The sequence below is a fragment of the Sinohyriopsis cumingii genome, chromosome 13 (genome assembly GCF_028554795.1).
Source record: "Sinohyriopsis cumingii isolate HCF-2022 chromosome 13, ASM2855479v2, whole genome shotgun sequence".
In the NCBI taxonomy this organism is placed as follows: Eukaryota; Metazoa; Mollusca; class Bivalvia; order Unionida; family Unionidae; genus Sinohyriopsis; species Sinohyriopsis cumingii.
Genome location: NC_142973.1, coordinates 4,201,681 through 4,221,976, shown reverse-complemented (window position 1 = coordinate 4,221,976; position 20,296 = coordinate 4,201,681). Strand labels below are relative to the sequence as shown.

The window sequence follows — 20,296 nt, the reverse complement described above, 5'->3', positions numbered from 1 at the left end:
GGTTAAGTTGAAATATTATTCTTTAATGAAACAAATAAAAATATATTATGCAAAATGGGACTGTAAGCAACGTTTTGTTTCGTTCAAGAAACATATCTCCCACATGAACCTACTTAAACATACTTAGGCATATCTCGACTACTGTCGCATTGTAACCAGTTCAAATGTACGTCAACAGAACATGAAAATGCATCCATTTGCAATTGTCATGTATTCATGCTGGCAGGATAAAGACAGCACAGTAAGTATATTAATGACACATAAATTAGTGGAAGAGTGCTGATATAGGCTGGCAAGTGTGGGAGATATTCCTGAAACATTTACTACTCATTCCGATGTCAACCGACATCGGAACACGCTATACAAGGCCGTTATTTGGGTAGTAAGGCATAGCACTAAAACAGAAACATGTGCTATGTCTTACATTGTAGGACTAGACTCAGACTAAACTTCATCACAAAATAGTTTCATTTCATGCTTCTCAATTTTTTATCATTAGTCTATTCATGTGTGATGTATTCTGTTTTTAAAATTCGATAAATTACACTGTTATATTTAGACAATAGAGGCTTTATAAGATGAAGCAAAATACCATACAATCGAGTAACTATCGAAAATATGTTCCTTTAGGTTACGTTGCCTTTGTAGTCTAAATATGTAAATTCCTTTGAGTTCTCGTAAATACCAATACAATAATTCAACAACGAACAACTATTTTTTAATTAATAAACTGTTATTTGTTTGATGCTCTGAAGTGCATAAGAGATTGCATACGTTATTTATACACCGATTACTTTCAACATTGTAAAGCAGCCATAATGAACCGGGAGTCACTAGATAACTAGAATAAAGGTTTTTACCGGAATAAATACCGGAATAAAAGTAATTACCGGAATAATTGTGCATTAGTAGGCGAAACTGGGGTTTTTGTTTGAAACTCAAACATGTGCAGCAAATGGTGACAAAGATATTTAATGCAAATTACATATTCATTACAATAGGTATAGACTGAAGACTTGCTTTTAAAAAATCTAACATTTAGAGCATTGGACAGGAAAAATTCATTATGGGGGGAAATTACATGCTGCAAAAAAAATAAAAAAATTAAACTAAACTGTTCACAAAAGCATGGTGATATTATATGTATGTGTCTTGTGAATTTAATTTAATTGGCATCCAACTTCGTTTACACCCTCGTGTTCAGTAGTGCCGTTCGACAAGGGGGTCCACAGAACCGATTTCTTAGAATCAGTACCCTTTGGACAATTAAGATTCAGTGTTTTGGTTCTTTTTTTCTCCACCCAAATTCGCGTTATATAGAAGTCGGTAGAAAACATTATTTGTATTTTATCACCAACATTTTGCTGAAACAAAAATATGGCAAAATACCTGATTTGATGAAATGTATTATGAATTACGTTAAATCAAGTACGCAATACTATAAAGTCAAATACGTGTATAATACAGACAGGAAATAAAAGCTGGTATTATTGATTTTCAAGAAAGACAATGGACAAATAAAAATGCACAATATATATATTTCAAAATATAAATATTCTTATACGACATTTATCTCAGCCACCCCACTTTAACAAATATCATAATAACAAGAAAAACTACATTTTATTTTAAATATAAAACAATCAAACATAAGATAAATCACAACAAATTATCGACGTTGAAAGGAATATAATACTGGAGAGAGGAATATAATACTGGACAGAGGTATGAATGCATTCTTTCACACTTGAAGAAAGCAAAACATTTCATTATGATTAAGAAATCTTTAAAAATATTTAGTGCATATCATTGACCCGTTGTGCTGTAATAAAGATGGTATTTACAAAAAGTTAATCTCAATTAAATAATTGAGTTCTTTGATGCAAACATGTCAATAACTTAACATTGTCAAAATTTGTACATATATATATATTTTTTTTTTACAGCACGGTCTGTCATTTTCAGATGCGCTTTTTGTCGGAGATGGACCCAGGAAATACAAATGTAATGGCTTTCACCATAGCCTTTTCACAATCGCTCCCGATTACCATGTCCCTTGTGTCCACGTTGTGTGACTAAAATTTTAATTGCATAAAGAAACGAGAGCAATTTTCAAAATTACTGTTTTCATATATAAACATTAGACCAATGAAAAGTGTCCGATCTCGAATTTCTGTCATGATCAATGTTACTTCGTTTGTAGCATGTAAGAGGTACATGCATTCCACGCAAGTTAAACGTCTGGTCAGTTCAAAGAAACTTCTGTCCGGTAGAGCACAACTTTTTTGTTTTAAAGTCCAATAGTTGTTCATCACTGTGCAACATTACACAAGGAACATTACCAGAAATTCTTAAAACAGACTGAACAAATGAATGCTTGTGATCCACTAACCTTTTCAAAACGAGAACTATGGTCCTTGTGCACAACCATCTATTGTCTTTTAATTTCTATATTTCTGTCATATATTTGGTGTTTACAAGAGGAGCCCAAAAGCTCATTGAGTGATTCCATCATTTCGTTCATTGTGTCAGCATGCGGACTAATGTATCCCTCTGGATTATGTTTAGCATTCCCATTAGGATAAATCCCAGGAAATTCCCCAATATATTCAACGAGAATAGCATATAAATCTGGTGACAACCGCGTCACACTTTAAAAAAAAAAAATCTACCTTGGGTCACCTTTTAGTACGGTATAGTAACGCTTGATGATGACAAAGTTGTCCTCAGATGGTTGAAAAGGCAAAAGAACGTGAACTTTGTTAACGAAAGTTCCGTACAAGGCATTGCTTTGAAACGACGTGCTTTAATCTCCCATCACGCAAAATTAGAAAGTGCGTTTTAGGCAGGGCACCCTTGGAACTTTCATACACACCGCAATTAACAACGAAATCGCTTCTACATTTGTATGACTTTTTTTTTTTATTGCATTGTGATTATTTTTTACGATGAAGAAAACGTTTTCCTTACGACCATTAACAATTTACCAAGTGGGGTTTTTCAACATTGAAGAATATGAAAAGCGACGCTCGTTTTCCACAAATTCTCCGAGTATCTGATCTATGGATTATCAGCTGAATTGGACTCAAAATTTGATTCATCGGGAGAGTCTGCTATAATTTATGTCTGACAGCCCGTTTTCAAGACATGTTCGCCGTCATCGTCGAAGGATGGAGAGGTTGTTGAGCACTCGGCTGCAACGCGATGCTCGATATCGTGGTCGTAGGATGTTACTTTAGTGTTGGGTAGGCATTCAATGTCCATCAAATTTGGAACGGTATGGCAAGATCAATAAGTTTTCTTACACAATATTATATAATGAATTTCCATGCTATTTATCAAAAGATTTACATAATTTGTGTTGTTTGTTTATTACAATCGTTAACTCTTTTAATGTATCACGTTGCTCACATGCGTATTTCAAAAATCATTCATCTTTTGAGCCTCTTTAACCAAGGTACATTACGCAATTACGCAAAATAGTGATTTAATGTTTCCTGTGATATTAAAAAGCACCACTGATGTTCGGGCAATGTGATTCCCACTATACGTATGCTCCAGTATTGTCTTCACTAACTGATGTTATTAATACCTCTCTCTCTTCTGGGGAATTCCCATCATTTGTCAAAATTGCCATTGTAAAGCCTCTGCTGAAGAAACCAACACTAGACCATAACGATTTAAAGAACTACCGCCCAGTTTCTAATCTCCCATTCATTTTAAAAATCTTAGAAAAGGTTGTTCTGTCCCAACTTGTATCTCATCTAAATTCAAACAGTCTTTATGGCAGTGTACAATCTGCATATCGCCCATGCCACAGTACTGAAACTACTCTTTTAAAAGTAGTTAATGACATTCTCTCTGCACTGGATAGCGGAAAGATTACAGTCCTCACCCTCCTTGATTTGTCTGCAGCATTTGACACAACAGACCATGATATATTACTTCACCGTCTCCAGCATGTATTAATGGAATTCATGATACAGCCTTACTGTGGTTGAAGTCCTACTTGGTCAACAGGACACAAATTGTATCTGCAAATCGAATACACTCCAACTCAGCTGATCTATGTTGTGGTGTTTCACAGGGGTCTGTTCTTGGACCTGTTCTCTTCATTCTGTACACTCAGTCGCTCTCAAGTGTCATAGATCATCATCCAGTGTCTTTCATTTTCATGTACAACCTACATAAGCTTGATGTTTCCTCAATTATTAACAAAAATATTTTGCACCTGTGATTAAAACCTGCAATGGCATTGATGAAAACAAATGAATGCACACCCGTCACATATTAAGTCAATGTGACACCCACCCCCACCCCCAAATCAGTTTTGAATCACAATTTAACAGTGTATTATGTACATATCCATACATGATCGTGTGTATATTTATCATATAATAGTCCCAAAATAGAAATGTTGCATTTCAGATATTGATTAGCACTTCCATCAACAATAATTATAATTTGAATTCCTTTTTCACATTAACAGTTGTTGATTTGACAGTTTCTTGTATAAAGACAAGAAATGCCCAGTTCTGCTTTGAAAACTGATAGGCATGCGAGAATAATCAAGAAATCACAATTTCTTCCTTGTGAATTAAAGACACACAGAAATAGGTTATTGTAGTTTATTTTAAAATACAGACAGTACTGTTACTACAATCATAAAGCACAGGTGGCTATACATGCGTGTATATTTATATAGATTGATATGTGGGTTGCTAAATTGACCTTTCTGGGTACAAGTTTTCAGTCAACATATTATTATAAAGATAGATTTTAAATTAAAAAACTCACAATAAATAATTTTCTGAGAAATTAGGCTTATGAACCCCAACAAGAACTGGTAAAACATCCGTTCTTAGTGGTTTAAAAATTTAACCATTTGTTTAGCTTCTTGCCACACCCTACCCTGACAAATGGAATTAACTATTTTCTCATTTATATGGAAGTCAAATGTATATAAAATTAAAAGGGAAATTCTGTTTCAGAATATTCATAATGGATGATTCGCAATAATGGATATGATTTTTTTTACATCAACTTTAAAAATAACTTGGATACACAGACTTCTCACAATGTGACATAAACAACACTATCATATTACGAGATGATATATACTGTAGTTAAAATATCAAAAGGACATGAAAAATGTTTCTGATTGTCTGATTTGGATTTTAATGTAGCTTTAACAATTTTTCAGTCATATCGCTACAATGTCTGCAGTGTGGCAGTTTATAGTGATGTCTAGCAATGGGGCATCATGCCGCAGACAATGTAGCATGATGTCCCAACCCAGTCACATTATCCTGACACCAGGCTGACCAGTCCTAACAGTAACCTCTTAATGCTGAGCACCAAGCGAGGCAGCTGTTAGTACCATTTTTGTAAGTCTTTGGTATGACTCAGCCGGGGATTGAACCCATGACCTCCCACATCCAAGGCAGACACTCTAACCACTAGGCCACCAGACCGGTGAAAAATGTTTCAATGGCTTGGGACTTTAGAAAGAAATGTACTTCAAACAGATCTCATGGAAACAAACTTGAGTTTGAACTCACTAATAAGAATAAACATGATACCTGCAGTAGCCTAGTGTGGTATTATGGCAGTAAACCGGCACTAATGTCATTATTGGAATTTAACATTAAGCTGCCATTTTGAAAATGTGACAGTATGGTGCTTATGGGAATGTAATGTTAAAATGTTGACAGGATTAACATTAGTATGGTATTATGTCAGTTATGGGAATTCAACAAAATTTACCATTTACAAATGTATCTCCAAACAATTATTGGAAATTTAGTTCTAAAATGATGGTTATAGGAAATGTAATGTTAATAGTGTCCCACAAGGTTAACATAAGATGACTTGTGTATCCATAGGACTTGCATGATGGGCCATAACACTATTAGCCTTCTAAAGGATATGTTTTCACATACACACTCACCTGAAGAGTAAAAGTGCTCATACATGCACATTATCACAATTGAAAAGGTCACACAAACACACACACACACTCATGGAAAATTGGTTTTAAGATTTAGTTGGGAAAGACAAAACACAAAGACATGCACATATAAAAACAAAGAGTTTTAGCGATGATGAGTAGTATCTGTGTGGCTTTAAATAGGGCCATCGAGTTTGTCAGTTAAAAATGGATAAACATGACTACACAACTTCACTTGTCTTCTTCACAAGCTTCAATGCACTGCTGGTTCACAAATACTTCACTGAGGCACCCTTGTCTCTTCACAAGCTTAACTGCACTGCTGTTTCATAGACAAATACTTCACTGAGACACCCTTACCTCTTCACATATCTTTTTCCAAACAGCGGTGTCAGGGATCTTGGTGATGGGCCACAATGAAATGTAGTCTGGATCAAACAGCATTATTGAAATGATAACTGATAAATGTATATTGGTCAACAACTGAACCTGTCTTGAGAATGGCATTCTTGAAATGATAACTGATAAATGTATATTGGTCGACAAATGAACCTGTCTTGAGAATGGAAAACACATGGGATGAATGCACCTCTATAGATCATTGAAGACTAGAACAAAGCTTATTTGAAGGCTCCACCATCAGAATGTCTGACATATTTCTATCTGGTCATGTTTTCCATCAGCCAATCAGAATACAGTGGGTGTCTCCCTTTCTCTCTCTTGCACACACATTCCATAATATAGTGACATCTAATTATGCAATCTGTTTCATTTTACAGTCATAAACAACTCATTTTGTATTTTTTAAAATATGCTAAGATTACAATTGCATTTGGTTGTTAACTAAAATCTTTTTTAGTTGTGAATATTCTTTTTCAAGAACTCATCCTTATTTGTTTCCTTCATTATTTTAATTTCTTTGATTTTCATGTTTGTTTTTTCTTTGATTTAAAAAAAATCTCATAAAGGGTCTGTTAGTTGTTTGTCATTGTGGCTGCTACTAGCATCTCAATTCAAAAAATTTAATTATTTCTTGCTTCAGTATTTATTTTCATTCCACAAGTTTGTTTGAAATTTAGTGAAAAATAGTAACAAATGGAATGCATAACGGTTCCATGCAAGGGTCCCTAGAACTATCTCCTTCAGTCCAGTCAGGTTTCCATATGTCTGCCTTGTGACTGATGAGAATTCTTAGTTACATTTTCTGATTGATGTAAACCAAATTGAATGGGTAACTTCATCTAAGGTAACTTTTATGATGTTTTCCGAGCTATGGCTCCTAAGCAGCTTAGGCTTCTGGCTAGTCTCTGAACACTGCAGCATTTTTAATCACATTTGCTAATAATAAACAGTGAGGTCTCAGATTAATTTGATGAAGACCAGATTATTATATTTTTTTGAGACACAATAATACCCATGACCCACTTAGAAGAGCCGTGCATCCCAAGGTATTTTGAATACTATAACATTCACATTTGTTTGGCATCAACCATCATCCCCATTTTCTTAAAGCTTTATTCTGACAAGATCTCAGACGAGTTTGATGATCTGCAGACTTGGACCATATTTTACTCGTTCTGGGGTTTGATTGCCTTTTTGGATGGCTTGGGAAAATTAGCAGTCATATTTTTATTTCAGTCTAATCATACAGATCCTAGTTACAGAGTTTCATATTGAATCAGATAATACCAATTTCAAGAACGATTTTGATGATATCTTACTTAGTTATTGCGATTGAGATACGTCCGATTTTCATGATACAGTATAAACTACATCTACTGAGCACTGGTTTCAGACCAAGTGATCAACAGATTGAATAGCAAAGGTACATTTGTTTGTCAACAAAGACTTCAAATGTTTCCATGAAGCAAAATTCTAATGTGTGTGTGTGATTTAGATTTTTAACCTAGTTTTATCAATTTTTCAGTCATATCGCTACGATGTCTGCAGTGTGACAGTTTATGGTGATGTCTAGCAATGGGGCATCATGCTGCAGACATGTAGCACAATGTCCAACCCAGTCTTATTATCCTGACACCAGGCTGACCAGTCCTAATGCTAACATCTTAATGCTAGCACCAAGAGAGGTACCTGTTAGTACCATTTTTAAAAGTCTTTGGCATGATTCTGCTGAGGTAAGAACCCGTGACCTCCCACATCCAAAGCTAATGGAAATACAATGGTAGACACATATAACTCAACATAACTTCACCAAATCATGATGTCTATGAAAATTTTGATAAATTCTAAAATGCAAACTGTTGAAACCTGTTATTGTAACAGACACAGAACAATCTGCTGTTTCTTCAACATTGTGACAACAGGTGTTCTGGGTCAGTGACAGTGTGTAATATAAATATTAGGCTTTACAGTTTTATGTTCCAAGTCCATGCCACATCATCTACCATTCAATCTGTCTTAGTGTATGTTTCTGAATACAATACATCTTTCTGCATACATGCATTAATAGTGTTTTATTTTTTTTGAGGGTCTGATACTTGTAAGTGTCTGTTAACATGTTCCAACAGTTTTATACATGTAACATTTTGCTGCGTGACTGGTAGTGCAACATTTATTTGTATATTTCACATCATAATTTGCTAGCAAAGAATCAAAGAATGAGTACAAGTATGTGTGATTTCTTCCATATTTTTTTCTTCTTTTCTGCGGGTGGGCTGCAAACAATCCAAAAACCTCTACATTCTAATAATCAGCCAGCTGGCTATTGTTTCATGAGAAGTCATATCTGGCATTTGGAACAATTGAGCCTGGTTTATTGCTGTGCCTTTCATACCATTAACAATTTCATTTCTACATCAAAAACACTGCTATGGTTTGAGTACACAAAAAAATAATTGTTCTTAAAAGTTTGTGTCAGAAACTACTATCCTTGCTCACGTTAAAAATGCCTCCTAGAACCATATTTCTTAAGAAGGTCATTATTTACATGCCCGACAAACATGTTCAGCAAAACTGTTAAAATATTTGGACATTGTTGGACAAGGTCAACCCAAAGGAGTAATCCAGTGAATATGACAGGCAGTGATGTCACAAGGCATGATGGGAAAAACATCATACTACCCTATATTGTGATGTTTGGTCCCAACATGCTCTTTTCTTAACCCAGCTTTTTGTACCTGGCCTCCATAGTAAAAGTCCATAGTGATCAAAAATGTTCGACTGGAAGCTTTCTGATGACAGTTGAGGTGCAGAGCATCAACATTCTGGACTGAACAGGCTTTGGCTAAACTAATTATTAAATTTTAGAATAATAATATTTGAGTAAATACACCTGCATGCCCATATCAACATACACTATAACAAATGAAGTTTTCAGGATTGGTTTATTTATTATGTAAGAAGACAAACTTCATAATGGACAATTTGCAAATAGAAACAAAAGTGTGCAATGATACTCTTAAGTAATTTTTAAGAGTAGTTACAGGTGCATGAGGAACTGCTATGACTCAGTGGTTAGATTGCCAGATACATGACCAGAAGGATACATGTTCAATAGATAGGCATATAAGCCTGGGTTGGCCACTAAGGTGTCTATGGGCAAGGCACTTTATCCAATGGCCTCAGCATATAACCTTTCATGTGCTGATGTACTTATAAAGGCCAATAAATGAACCAATCAATAAGTCTACAAACAAAAGGTTTACTGTGGATGAACAGAACAAACTGAACACACCTTCAGAGAGCAGTGTACATGTCACAATGGGTCACAGTTCAAACAGCCACTGAGTTTTTTCCAAGGACTCTCAAGAACTTCCCAAAAATTTCAAGTATTTCTTTTCTAAAAGAAATTAAATTTTCTCTTTATGTTACTTTGTTTATCAAAACAATGGGTTAGGATGTTTTACGTGATTTCTGTATATAAAACTAATTTCAAAAAACTTCTTTTTCCTTAGAAAAAGTCGGAACAACTATTTCAATATTACCCTTCATGCAAAGCTCGTCTAAGAGTACAAGAGAATCTAGAAAGCTTGCACATCTTCAAAAAAAGCATTCTGGTTGACACTGGATCAAACAGAAAACTGATTGAAAAATTGGAGATCTCCCTAAAAATAACCAAATCCATTTGAGAACAGCATAGGTAATGTATCATTATTTAAAGTCATTTTTCCTAGCATGCTAGCTGGTAACACTCCCGATCTGACATCCATGTCTACCAAATAGTACAAAATTCCCAAACCAAATAAGGAATTCTTCAAAAGAAGTTACACCAACATACAGAAACTTTGCTTAGGAACTGCAGATGATTAGAGATTTGAAATGCACTCTATTTCTTTCTTTCAAAATCAATATATCCAACTGCTTCAAAGATGAAGAGAAACATAAAATATATATATATTTCAAAATATATGAATATAGGTATATAATGATGCTACCTATTCAATACTAGGTATGCATGTTCAGGTGAGTGTTCCTGTGAGGGACAAAAAGGAATGAAATTGATGATACACCATGTTGTACATACAAAAAATATTTGTGTATTTGTATGTGTGCATGTGTGTATTCATTCATATCTAAGTCTAAAGGTAAATTAGCTTGCCAACTAATGATGTTACACCCTCTTTAAATAAAGCTATTATTATTATTATTGATTTAATTGTCTTGCAGATTTCTGTTTACAGCATTAATTATTTCAAAAGAAATGCATGGTTTGATTACTAGTATTTCATGATAACGGATTCTGGCTGTAAGGAGTGGGTGGCTGCTGGTCAGGGCGCCGTTCAAGATGAGGACAGCTGTACTAGTTAACCCAAAACAAATACTGTTAATTTATTATTGGCTTGGGGAGGTGGGCACTGGTTATGTGTGAGCATGTTCATGTGTTTCCCAATTATTTTTGATTTTGTGGGTTCCTACATAACGAATAATGATTAATCTATAAAGACAACTGTGCACTTTCCAAATTTAAGTACCACAAAAATATTACTTTTTCCACATACAAGAAAATGAATAGCAACAGAAATAAATGAACTCAAAGTGTCCACTGAATAAGTTTACTACATGAATTCAGGCCATTGCTGCCTTCATAAAAGATTACTACATCATATAATGCAAGACTGCAGAAAGCTATTTCAGACAAAAGTACAACAGTGGAAATCTGTAGCCAAAACATGCCATCAAAAATAAATGGGTATTATTTTTTTGGCCCAAAAAACTACAGTTTATTCATGAGATTGTCTAAAAATGCAGATAATCTCAAAACTGAGGAATAATGAAACACACGCATAATAATACCTCTCACATGTAAGGCATTTTCAATAATACAAAGAGCAACACAATTTTCTTGTTTGACTTTTAATTAAAAACAAAAATTGACACCACATATTTTTTCAATAGTCTTCTTAAATTGCAATGTAGTTGCTTGTTTAGTGAAAATCTGTGTTGTACACATATAGTACATACTAAGAGTAAAATATACCATTAATCATCTACATTGTTATTCAATATGTTTAATGCAAGCTAAAACAGAAGTGTCAGTGAGACCAGTTTTGCAAAATCTTGTCAAGTGCTGTATGACAACATGGATTTTACAGTTAGCATTGTGGTGCTAAGTGTTATAAGCCAACATAGCTCTAGTAGTAAATAAACTGACTGAACTACTATTCTAGCACCCAAAGGACCCCATATTAATTTACTGAGGTAATGTCCAGGCTATATGTTAATCAATGCACAGTTAATAAAGCAGCTGTTGTTGTTGGAGCCTTCTGAAGTGGGACTTTGACATGTAGACGATACAGCAGGAATTTTTAGCAGTGGATAACTTGGAGCAATTTTGTAGCACAGAGCAAGGTAAAAAAAAGAAATCAATAAAAGTACCTATCTTATGTATTTACTTATAAATTGTATCCAACTGCAAATAACATAGACACTTATCACATGTGCTGGCAGATCATTGATCTGTGCAGCCTGCTGTTAAGGTAGTATATATGGGGCTTTAAATGTTATCAAGATCTGCTAAAATATAATTAGCCAAAATTTAAATCCTGTTTCTGACCAAAATTACCCAATTTTACAATACATCATGATAATATGGACACAATCTGTATAATTTTGATTGAATTTCAAAACAGTGCCAATGAAATATGTTTAAAAATGTTTTAATAAGAACATCTTTGATATTAAAGGAGCTGATATGCTAATAAGAGTTAATAGTCAATAGGTCATCTGTGACTATTCTCTAATGAGTTAATATTCAATAGGTCATCTGTGACTATTCTCTAATGAGTTAATAGTCAATAGGTCATCTGTGACTATTCTCTAATGAGTTAATACTCAATAGGTCATCTGTGACTATTCTCTAATGAGTTAATACTCAATAGGTCATCTGTGACTATTCTCTAATGAGTTAATAGTCAATAGGTCATCTGTGACTATTCTCTAATGAGTTAATACTCAATAGGTCATCTGTGACTATTCTCGAATGAGTTAATAGTCAATAGGTCATCTGTGACTATTCTCTAATGAGTTAATATTCAATAGGTCATCTGTGACTATTCTCTAATGAGTTAATATTCAATAGGTCATCTGTGACTATTCTCTAATGAGTTAATATTCAATAGGTCATCTGTGACACATCAGCTACTGTACATCCAGTACTTTTTTTTTGGTCCATTTTATGCATAGTCTATATATATATAATCATGTACATATGAGACTTCAGTGTCATTTTCCTGAACTTGTGAAATACAATTAGTATCCAAATGCCTGTAAAAAATGCCCATCAACTATACTGTATTCTTTATTCAAAAAAGTTTGTAAAGCCTAAAAACAAAATCAAGTTTTAAAATATTTCGACAAAAAGATTTTTAGTGATCCATAAACTCCAAACCACCTGTGGAAATTAAACTTCACTTTTCTAACTTTCAAACTGATCAAATAGCACTTTGTTTATAAGCTGAATATGAAAATGACAGCTTTTTTGAAGAGGTAAATGGAAGCCTTTGATCTTAGTCACAGAACTCATTACCTCACATCTTAAATGGCATATCATTCAGTCCAGTTTTTTCCTAAGGTGTTTTAAGTTTATAAGGGATGGTTCATTTCTTCATTTTTAGACTGAAAAATTAACTATTTTAAGTGGAAAATGCCCCCACAATCATCTAAACTGCTCTCTAATGTCCATGCCAGCTTCTGTCATTAGAGGTCATGGATTCAAATGGTTAGATGTATTACAGTGTCAATACAGGTGATGGATTCAAATGGTTAGATGTATTACAATGTTTTCCTTTTAACCAATAAACCTTAAATTTATAAAGAAATGGTAATGTAGCAAGCATTCTCTTCACTACATCAATATGCACTTACTAATGAGTAAATGACAATCGGTTCTCTACATGCAGTCTACTGATAACCAAGAATGGCGAGTAAAATGACTAAATGAGGAAAAATCATAAAAACTCTTTTCCCCACCATAAAAAAAAAAAAAGAGTCAAATATACATGTACCTATTTTGGTACCTCAGTAAAGAAACCTGATCAAAAATACACAGTGAAAACAACTGACAGAGTAAAGAACTCTTTATCATTAACGGTTCTGTGAATAATTCATGTGGTAATCTTTCAGTGCTACAAGCTAATTTACAATTCTGTTTTTTCGGTTCTTGATTCCCTTTCAGATTCTGCAGACAATTCATCTATTTTATCATACTGTCCATTCCAATGATAATATGCCAGCAATGCCACATTTTTAGCACTTACTATACTCATTTCGATGGCAGAAGCTGCCATTTCTATCCCACTAATATGATAAAGCCGTTCATTCAATATAAATGATGGTAAATTAATGGATGAGGGATAGTTAGGGTATGCCATCCAATTTATCATTCGTAAATCATTCTGTTTTGGGCAAATATGATTAATTTCATCCTCTGTTGGAACTCTGTTTGAAAAAAGTTTATAAACAACTTTACCATTTTTTAACTCTTCTTTATGAGGTTCAACAGGTTTTTGTTTTGAAAAAGAATTAAAGAATAGCTTGTCATTAACTGTAAGTATAGTATGTGGTAGATTATTAACATTATCATATCCAAAGAATGTGGCATTTGGTTGTCCTTCTATGAATGTTGCAACTGTTAAATGGAAATCATAATCTATGGGTTTGATTTCCTTTTGAAAATTACTGAACTCGATATTTGCAATTCCCTTGTAAATTGGAGTGGCAAGGACAATGATGTCATACTCTTTCATCTCTGGCTTTTCTTGATCCGAAGATGTGGTGTAGTGAATGGTGTACATTGGTGTATCATCTGAAAGTAGAGTCACGGTGCGAACCACTCCATGTATTAAATTGGCCTTTGATTTTTCCAAAAGGCCTTCTGGTACCTTTTGGTTGCCTCCGATAACATTCCACAGCCCTGGTTCAATGCCAGCCATTGATACAGCACCTGAAGTATTAAATAAAATATGCATTACATCTTCATGTCACATCTGTTACATTGAAATATTGACATTAAAACTATGAAGTATATTAAACATTTAGATTTGGAATAACACATCAATCATCTGGATCCAGACAAAGATTTACTCCATATAATCAGGTGTCCAGATTGTCAAAACTGTGAACAGAAGTGTATGGATTCTAATCATGCCTGTGCCAGTTGGTGATTTATTATCTACTAAGTTACTACTGATCACTGATTGAGAGTAACATTATGGTTTGTACAGGCCCAAGGTAGTTTTCAATGATTTTCAGATTTTTCAAAGAGGATGTTTTACTTATTGAATTTGAACTTTCTCTACAATACTTTCTTTATCACAGCATAAACTGGTACAAATGTATAAGAAAAACACATTACAAATAAACACATGCTTACATAAAAGATAATCTACTCCACCTGGTACCTAATTGTGTCACATGTTGCTTGATTCACCTAATATTATAAAATTTAACGGTGGTTCGTGAATATGAAAATAACCAAAATTTTGAATTGAAAAAAGGATATTTTATTCAGTTTTCTAACAGATATGAGAGACATCTGAATTTAAAAACTAACTTTTTTTTTTTATACAAATTTAAAGAGTTTTCAAGGCTATCCCTCAAATTCCAGATTTTTCAGGGTTGTACAAGACATGTTCTTACATAGATTTCAAGGGGCCCAGAGTGGCAGAGTGGTCTAAAGCACTCTCTGTTATGGATCACTGCCATCTCACCTCTGTCTGTGCCGGTTTGAGTCTCGGATTCAGCCAATGTGGGTATGTGAGAAAGCTTGCCAGTAGCTTCTTGTGGGTCGGTGGTTCTTTTCGGGGTTTTCCCAGGTTCTTCCTCCACCATTAATACTAGCCGCCTTGTATAGCCTATCATGTGCTGAATAATGGCGTTAAACCCAACAGCATAGATTTCAACTACTTAATGCCTATGATCAGACCATAATAAGTCCTTAATCGGCTAGTGCACTCTGTATGACAAATTATATATTGTCATTGCTGTACTCTCTTTGAAAGAATCGAATGTAACTTTATCTCACTGCATCTCACTTTCTCCACCTCTCTCCTAATTACCACAATGACTGTAAATCTTGGGACACTATAAGTCATGGGACATCCTAAAATTATTTTCAAAAAAGATTTTTTATGACATGTAAATGTTGAGACACCATATTCAAGCAATTTTTTCATGTACTATTAAGTCTTGGGGACACTACTAATTGATCAATGTATTTTCTCAATTGTAACGTTAACCCAACAGCATAGATTTCAACTACTTAATGCCTATGATCAGACCATAATAAGTCCTTAATCGGCTAGTGCACTCTGTATGACAAATTATATATTGTCATTGCTGTACTCTCTTTGAAAGAATCGAATGTAACTTTATCTCATTGCATCTCACTTTCTCCACCTCTCTCCTAATTACCACAATGACTGCAAATCTTGGGACACTATAAGTCATGGGACATCCTAAAATTATTTTCAAAAAAGATTTTTTATGACATGTAAATGTTGAGACACCATATTCAAGCAATTTTTTCATGTACTATTAAGTCTTGGGGACACTACTAATTGATCAATGTATTTTCTCAATTGTAACGGCCTTTTCTATATAAAAAAAAAAGAAAAATCGACCATGGATATTTATTAAAAAAAAGAAAAATCAACCATGAATATTAAAGGACTATCATCATGAGTGGATACATGGAAATGATAAATTGATATAATTTGTTTTAAAAGTTAATAAATATATTATATTTTCCTGTTTCCTTACTATATCTAACAAATTCAAATATGTTTAATTTGATCAATGACAAGAGTTGAGCATTAGCGGGTTGCTGTAAGCATTTATAACAGTATCTTATCCTTTTTTTCTTCAATTTCTTATTGTTTGTTCAAGCATTATTGCTTTAAAATATTGAATCAATGTACCAGTAGTTAAATTTTATTTTGCCTTGAAAATACAAATACCTAACTCGTTAAAATTATGCTTTAAGTATGACAAGAATGAACAACAATAGTGTTTGGTTCAATGCTTGCATCTAGTGAACATGTTTACATCATGGCATCGCTACATGTACATTGATGCTTTTGACTTGCACTAAATGAAATACATCCCTTTGATATGAATTATAGGCACCATTGCACTAAACTTACACAATATCTCCAAAATACAATAATGCTTTCAAAATAATTGTAATACATTAAAAGTTCAGACACAGTTTACTCTGAATACATGATGATTCACTGGATCATAAAAACTTATTCATAAATGAGCATTCACTGTAGCTTAATTTTTTTAATGGATGTTAATAAGATGCAAAATCTATCTAAAATACTAATCAAGTGAACCGATCCGGTGGCCTAGTGGTTAGAGCATTTACCTCAAATGTGGGAGGTCATGGGTTCGATCCACGATTATAAAAATGGTACTAACAGCTTGTACAACCTTGGCGCTCAGCATTAAGAGGCTAGTGTTAGGACTGGTCAGCCTGGTGTCAGGATAATGTGACTGGGTTGCAGTGTCCATTTTTCAGAATGAGTATTAAGAATCTGCTTAACTTAAATAGTAATATGTGTCAAATGTTTGACTAAAATATATACCTAACACACTAACAGTAAACTCTATTATTGCAGGCTTATAACAAGACTCTGTCAGGGCCAAAACAAAACAAGCATCAAAGATCATGCAGCAGTAATTGGGCTTCACAACCTAATGAGTAATTATCCTAGATTACCTTAACTGCATGCACAAGAGGTAAGATATAGTGTCATTTGAGACTGGGCTTTGAATCAGGTGAGACGATATTTATTTAACAGATTAATTGTACAGGGTAGCAGGAAATATGAAAGCATATCAGCATTGGTGAATTATGTATTGTCATGTTCTAATGATAGTGTATTGGGAAAGGCAAAGGGCCCTGAGGCAAACAATGAATTATAATTGTGCAAAATTATGTTGTTTTCTATTTCTGTTATTCTTTCCATGCTGGTGTCATGATCAGCAGATTAGTTTCATTTTAAGATGCATAACTGTTATAATAAGTAAAAACAGCTGTGGCACAGTTGTAGAATAATCTGCATAAAGAATGTCTGCATTTTAGAAACCGTTTCAAAAACAGCAAGATCCCAGCCCAGTAAAATATTGTTATACTTAAAATATATTTTTATTTATACATGTATGTATATGGTTCAATAGCTAGTACAATGCAAAATCCTGGCTGTATAGTGCTGGCAAAAGGATAACTTCCCAAATATTTAATGGTATAAAGTTCATCAAGTTTAGGAATATAAAACCTACCAAAACAATGAAAACAATTACACATGACAACAGGAAAAATAAACATTAAATTATTTAAAAAAGATCTATAAAACTGTACATAAAAAACAACTAAATTCTTACAGAATAAGGTAAAAATCTGTTATACAAAGTACACTGAAGTACACTCAAAGTGCACTGAAGCATCTCAAAATCAGATGTGAGAATTTGAGGCTGAAATTTGAATTGGTTCTGACACATAAATACTGATTCTTTTGGTTGCAGTGAGTTAGGAAATAAATTTAGTTCATACTTTCTTATTATCTTCATGAAGCTCCTATAGATTATATGGACACCTGTTCAAAAAGAACATTGTTGAAAAGGGGTCTGAAGTGATGTTCCTCAAAATTTACTCTTTACATGTCTATAAAAGACACATTTTTGCAATTCCTTGGGTGTCCTTTATGAGGTTTCACTTGTACTTAGCAGCCACCTGTATGCAAAAGCTAGTTCTGACTGGGTCTCAAGGTGGCTAAGAAACCTTTCCAGATGCATTGCATTCCACCTTCTCATAAGATGCTGGCAGCCAGCTCAAATGCTTCTACTTTTACAAATCTTAACACTATAGCCACTTACAGCAGTAATAACTTTTGTTATACTGTTGCAATTACTTGACTTTATACTTGTGGTCTGTTTGTTTTGTCTGGTTTAATGCCTTTTTCAGCACATGATAAGCTATACAAGGCAGCCTGATGTTTGGTGGTGGAAGAACCTGAAAGACACAGGGAAGAACCACCAGCCCACATGAAGTTACTGGCAAGCTTTCTCACAAACCCACATTGGTCAAGCCAAATTTACTAATCATTTCCATCCTATATTTAATTGCATCTTACCAACAAGTCCATGCACGTCAGTGGTTTGTCCATAGTTCATCCTCAAGCCTCCCATCACAAGTTCATCAATGAATTTGTCAGAGAACCCTTCCTCCTTCAATAAGGTCCTGATGGATTTCTTAGTCCAACTGACTAGAGTTTCATCCATTGCACTGAGAAGATCTTCTACAGTTGAAAAAGCATGACCATCTGCCTGTATCTGATACAATCTGTAGAAAAAAAAAGAAAAAGCATGTCTTGTCATTAGGGGTGGAACAATACACATGCCATGTATCGATCAATTCATGATACACAGCCTGTGATATAATGCATATCGATACACATATGAATGTGATCCTCTTTCCATTTTTTGAAGGTAGGTGGTGCCCTTTTCTTGTTGACATACTGGTAAGGGATTCTATTTCCAATATGCAGTTTACAGACAGACATCGAGTTATCATATATTTATATGCAATTCTCATTGATGACAAGATAAAACTACTTTCAAGCACACTACCTGTTGGCTGTCAGTGAGTTTTATTCAACGTTTTTATAAGTCTACTTTCAAACAGACTACCTGTTGGCTCTCAGTGAGTTTTATTCAATGTTTTTATAAATCTACTTTCAAGCACACTACCTGTTGGCTGTCAGCGAGTTTTATTCAATGTTTTTATAAATCTACTTTCAAGCACACTACCTGCTGGCTGTCAATGAGTTTTATTCAACATTTTTATAAATCTACTTTCAAACAGACTACCTGCTGGCTGTCAGTGAGTTTTATTCAACGTTTTTATAAATCTACTTTCAAGCACACTACCTGTTGGCTGTCAGTGAGTTTTATTCAACGTTTTTATAAATCTACTTTCAAGCACACTATCTGTTGAATGTCAGTGAGTTTTATTCAACGTTTTTATAAATCCGCTATCAAGCACACTACCTGTTGGATGTCAGTGAGTTTTATTCAATGTTTTTATAAATCTACTTTCAAGCACACTACCTGTTGGCTGTCAGTGAGTTTTATTCAACGTTTTTATAAATCTACTTTCAAGCACACTACCTGTTGGCTGTCAGTGAGTTTTATTCAACGTTTTTAGTCCATATAAGACTGGTTAAATTTAGCTCACTTTCACCACCAGGCCTTTGTTTTTCACTGCATTAATGCTTTCACCACCAGGCCCTTTGTTTTTCACTGCATTAATGCTTTCACCACCAGGCCCTTTGTTTTTCACTGCATTAATACTTTCACCACCAGGCCCTTTGTTTTTCACTGTATTAATGCTTTAAAAACATCTTATTACCAAATTCATGTCTAATTTAAACCTGGAAGATGTTATAATGTTATCTTCAAAACAGAAGAAATAATGCAATATCCTCATGCAAATGAAATCTTGTCTAGAACAAATCTGGGCATAGGAATAAGGATGAATCTGTCAAATTATACTTCCCGAAGATGCTGCAGCCACAGTTATATTGTTTTTGTTAGAGAAGAATGAAAACTATTGACAATAATCAGTCCTATTACAAATTTTTGTATAAAAATGTACACAAGGTGGTAAGCTTGAGTGGTTTGTAATCTGCCTCCTCAATCATTCTGTGCTAATTTTATTTATTCTGTTGGCACCTTCCATCACTGGTTAAACATCTTCATGTACAATTTAAGAGATACACTGCCAGGATTTTATCTAAAGCAAGGACCTCTCCCTCTGTCATGGAAATAAGGGGGAAGGTATACAAAAAAGGCAGGGAAGGAGGAAACATTGATAGTGCTATA

General features: G+C 34.1%; 2 protein-coding genes across 2 annotated transcripts in view; both read right to left on the bottom strand.

The window, feature by feature from the left end:
- LOC149784867 (glucoside xylosyltransferase 1-like) overlaps nucleotides 1–835 on the bottom strand; it is a 29,217-nt gene extending 28,382 nt beyond the window's left edge. The window contains exon 1 of the mRNA XM_089978442.1: nucleotides 775–835. The gene's annotated coding sequence lies outside the window, so the exon portion shown is untranslated. The remainder of the gene's footprint in view (nucleotides 1–774) is intronic.
- An 8,442-nt stretch (nucleotides 836–9,277) lies between these two features.
- Nucleotides 9,278–20,296, bottom strand: part of LOC149784866 (prenylcysteine oxidase 1-like) — a 28,579-nt gene continuing 17,560 nt past the window's right edge. The window contains exons 4-5 of the mRNA XM_089978441.1: nucleotides 18,547–18,755; nucleotides 9,278–14,351 (exon numbers count right to left, since the gene is read on the bottom strand). Coding sequence (XP_089834567.1) covers nucleotides 13,546–14,351; nucleotides 18,547–18,755 — 1,015 coding nt within the window. The 3' untranslated portion in view covers nucleotides 9,278–13,545. The remainder of the gene's footprint in view (nucleotides 14,352–18,546; nucleotides 18,756–20,296) is intronic.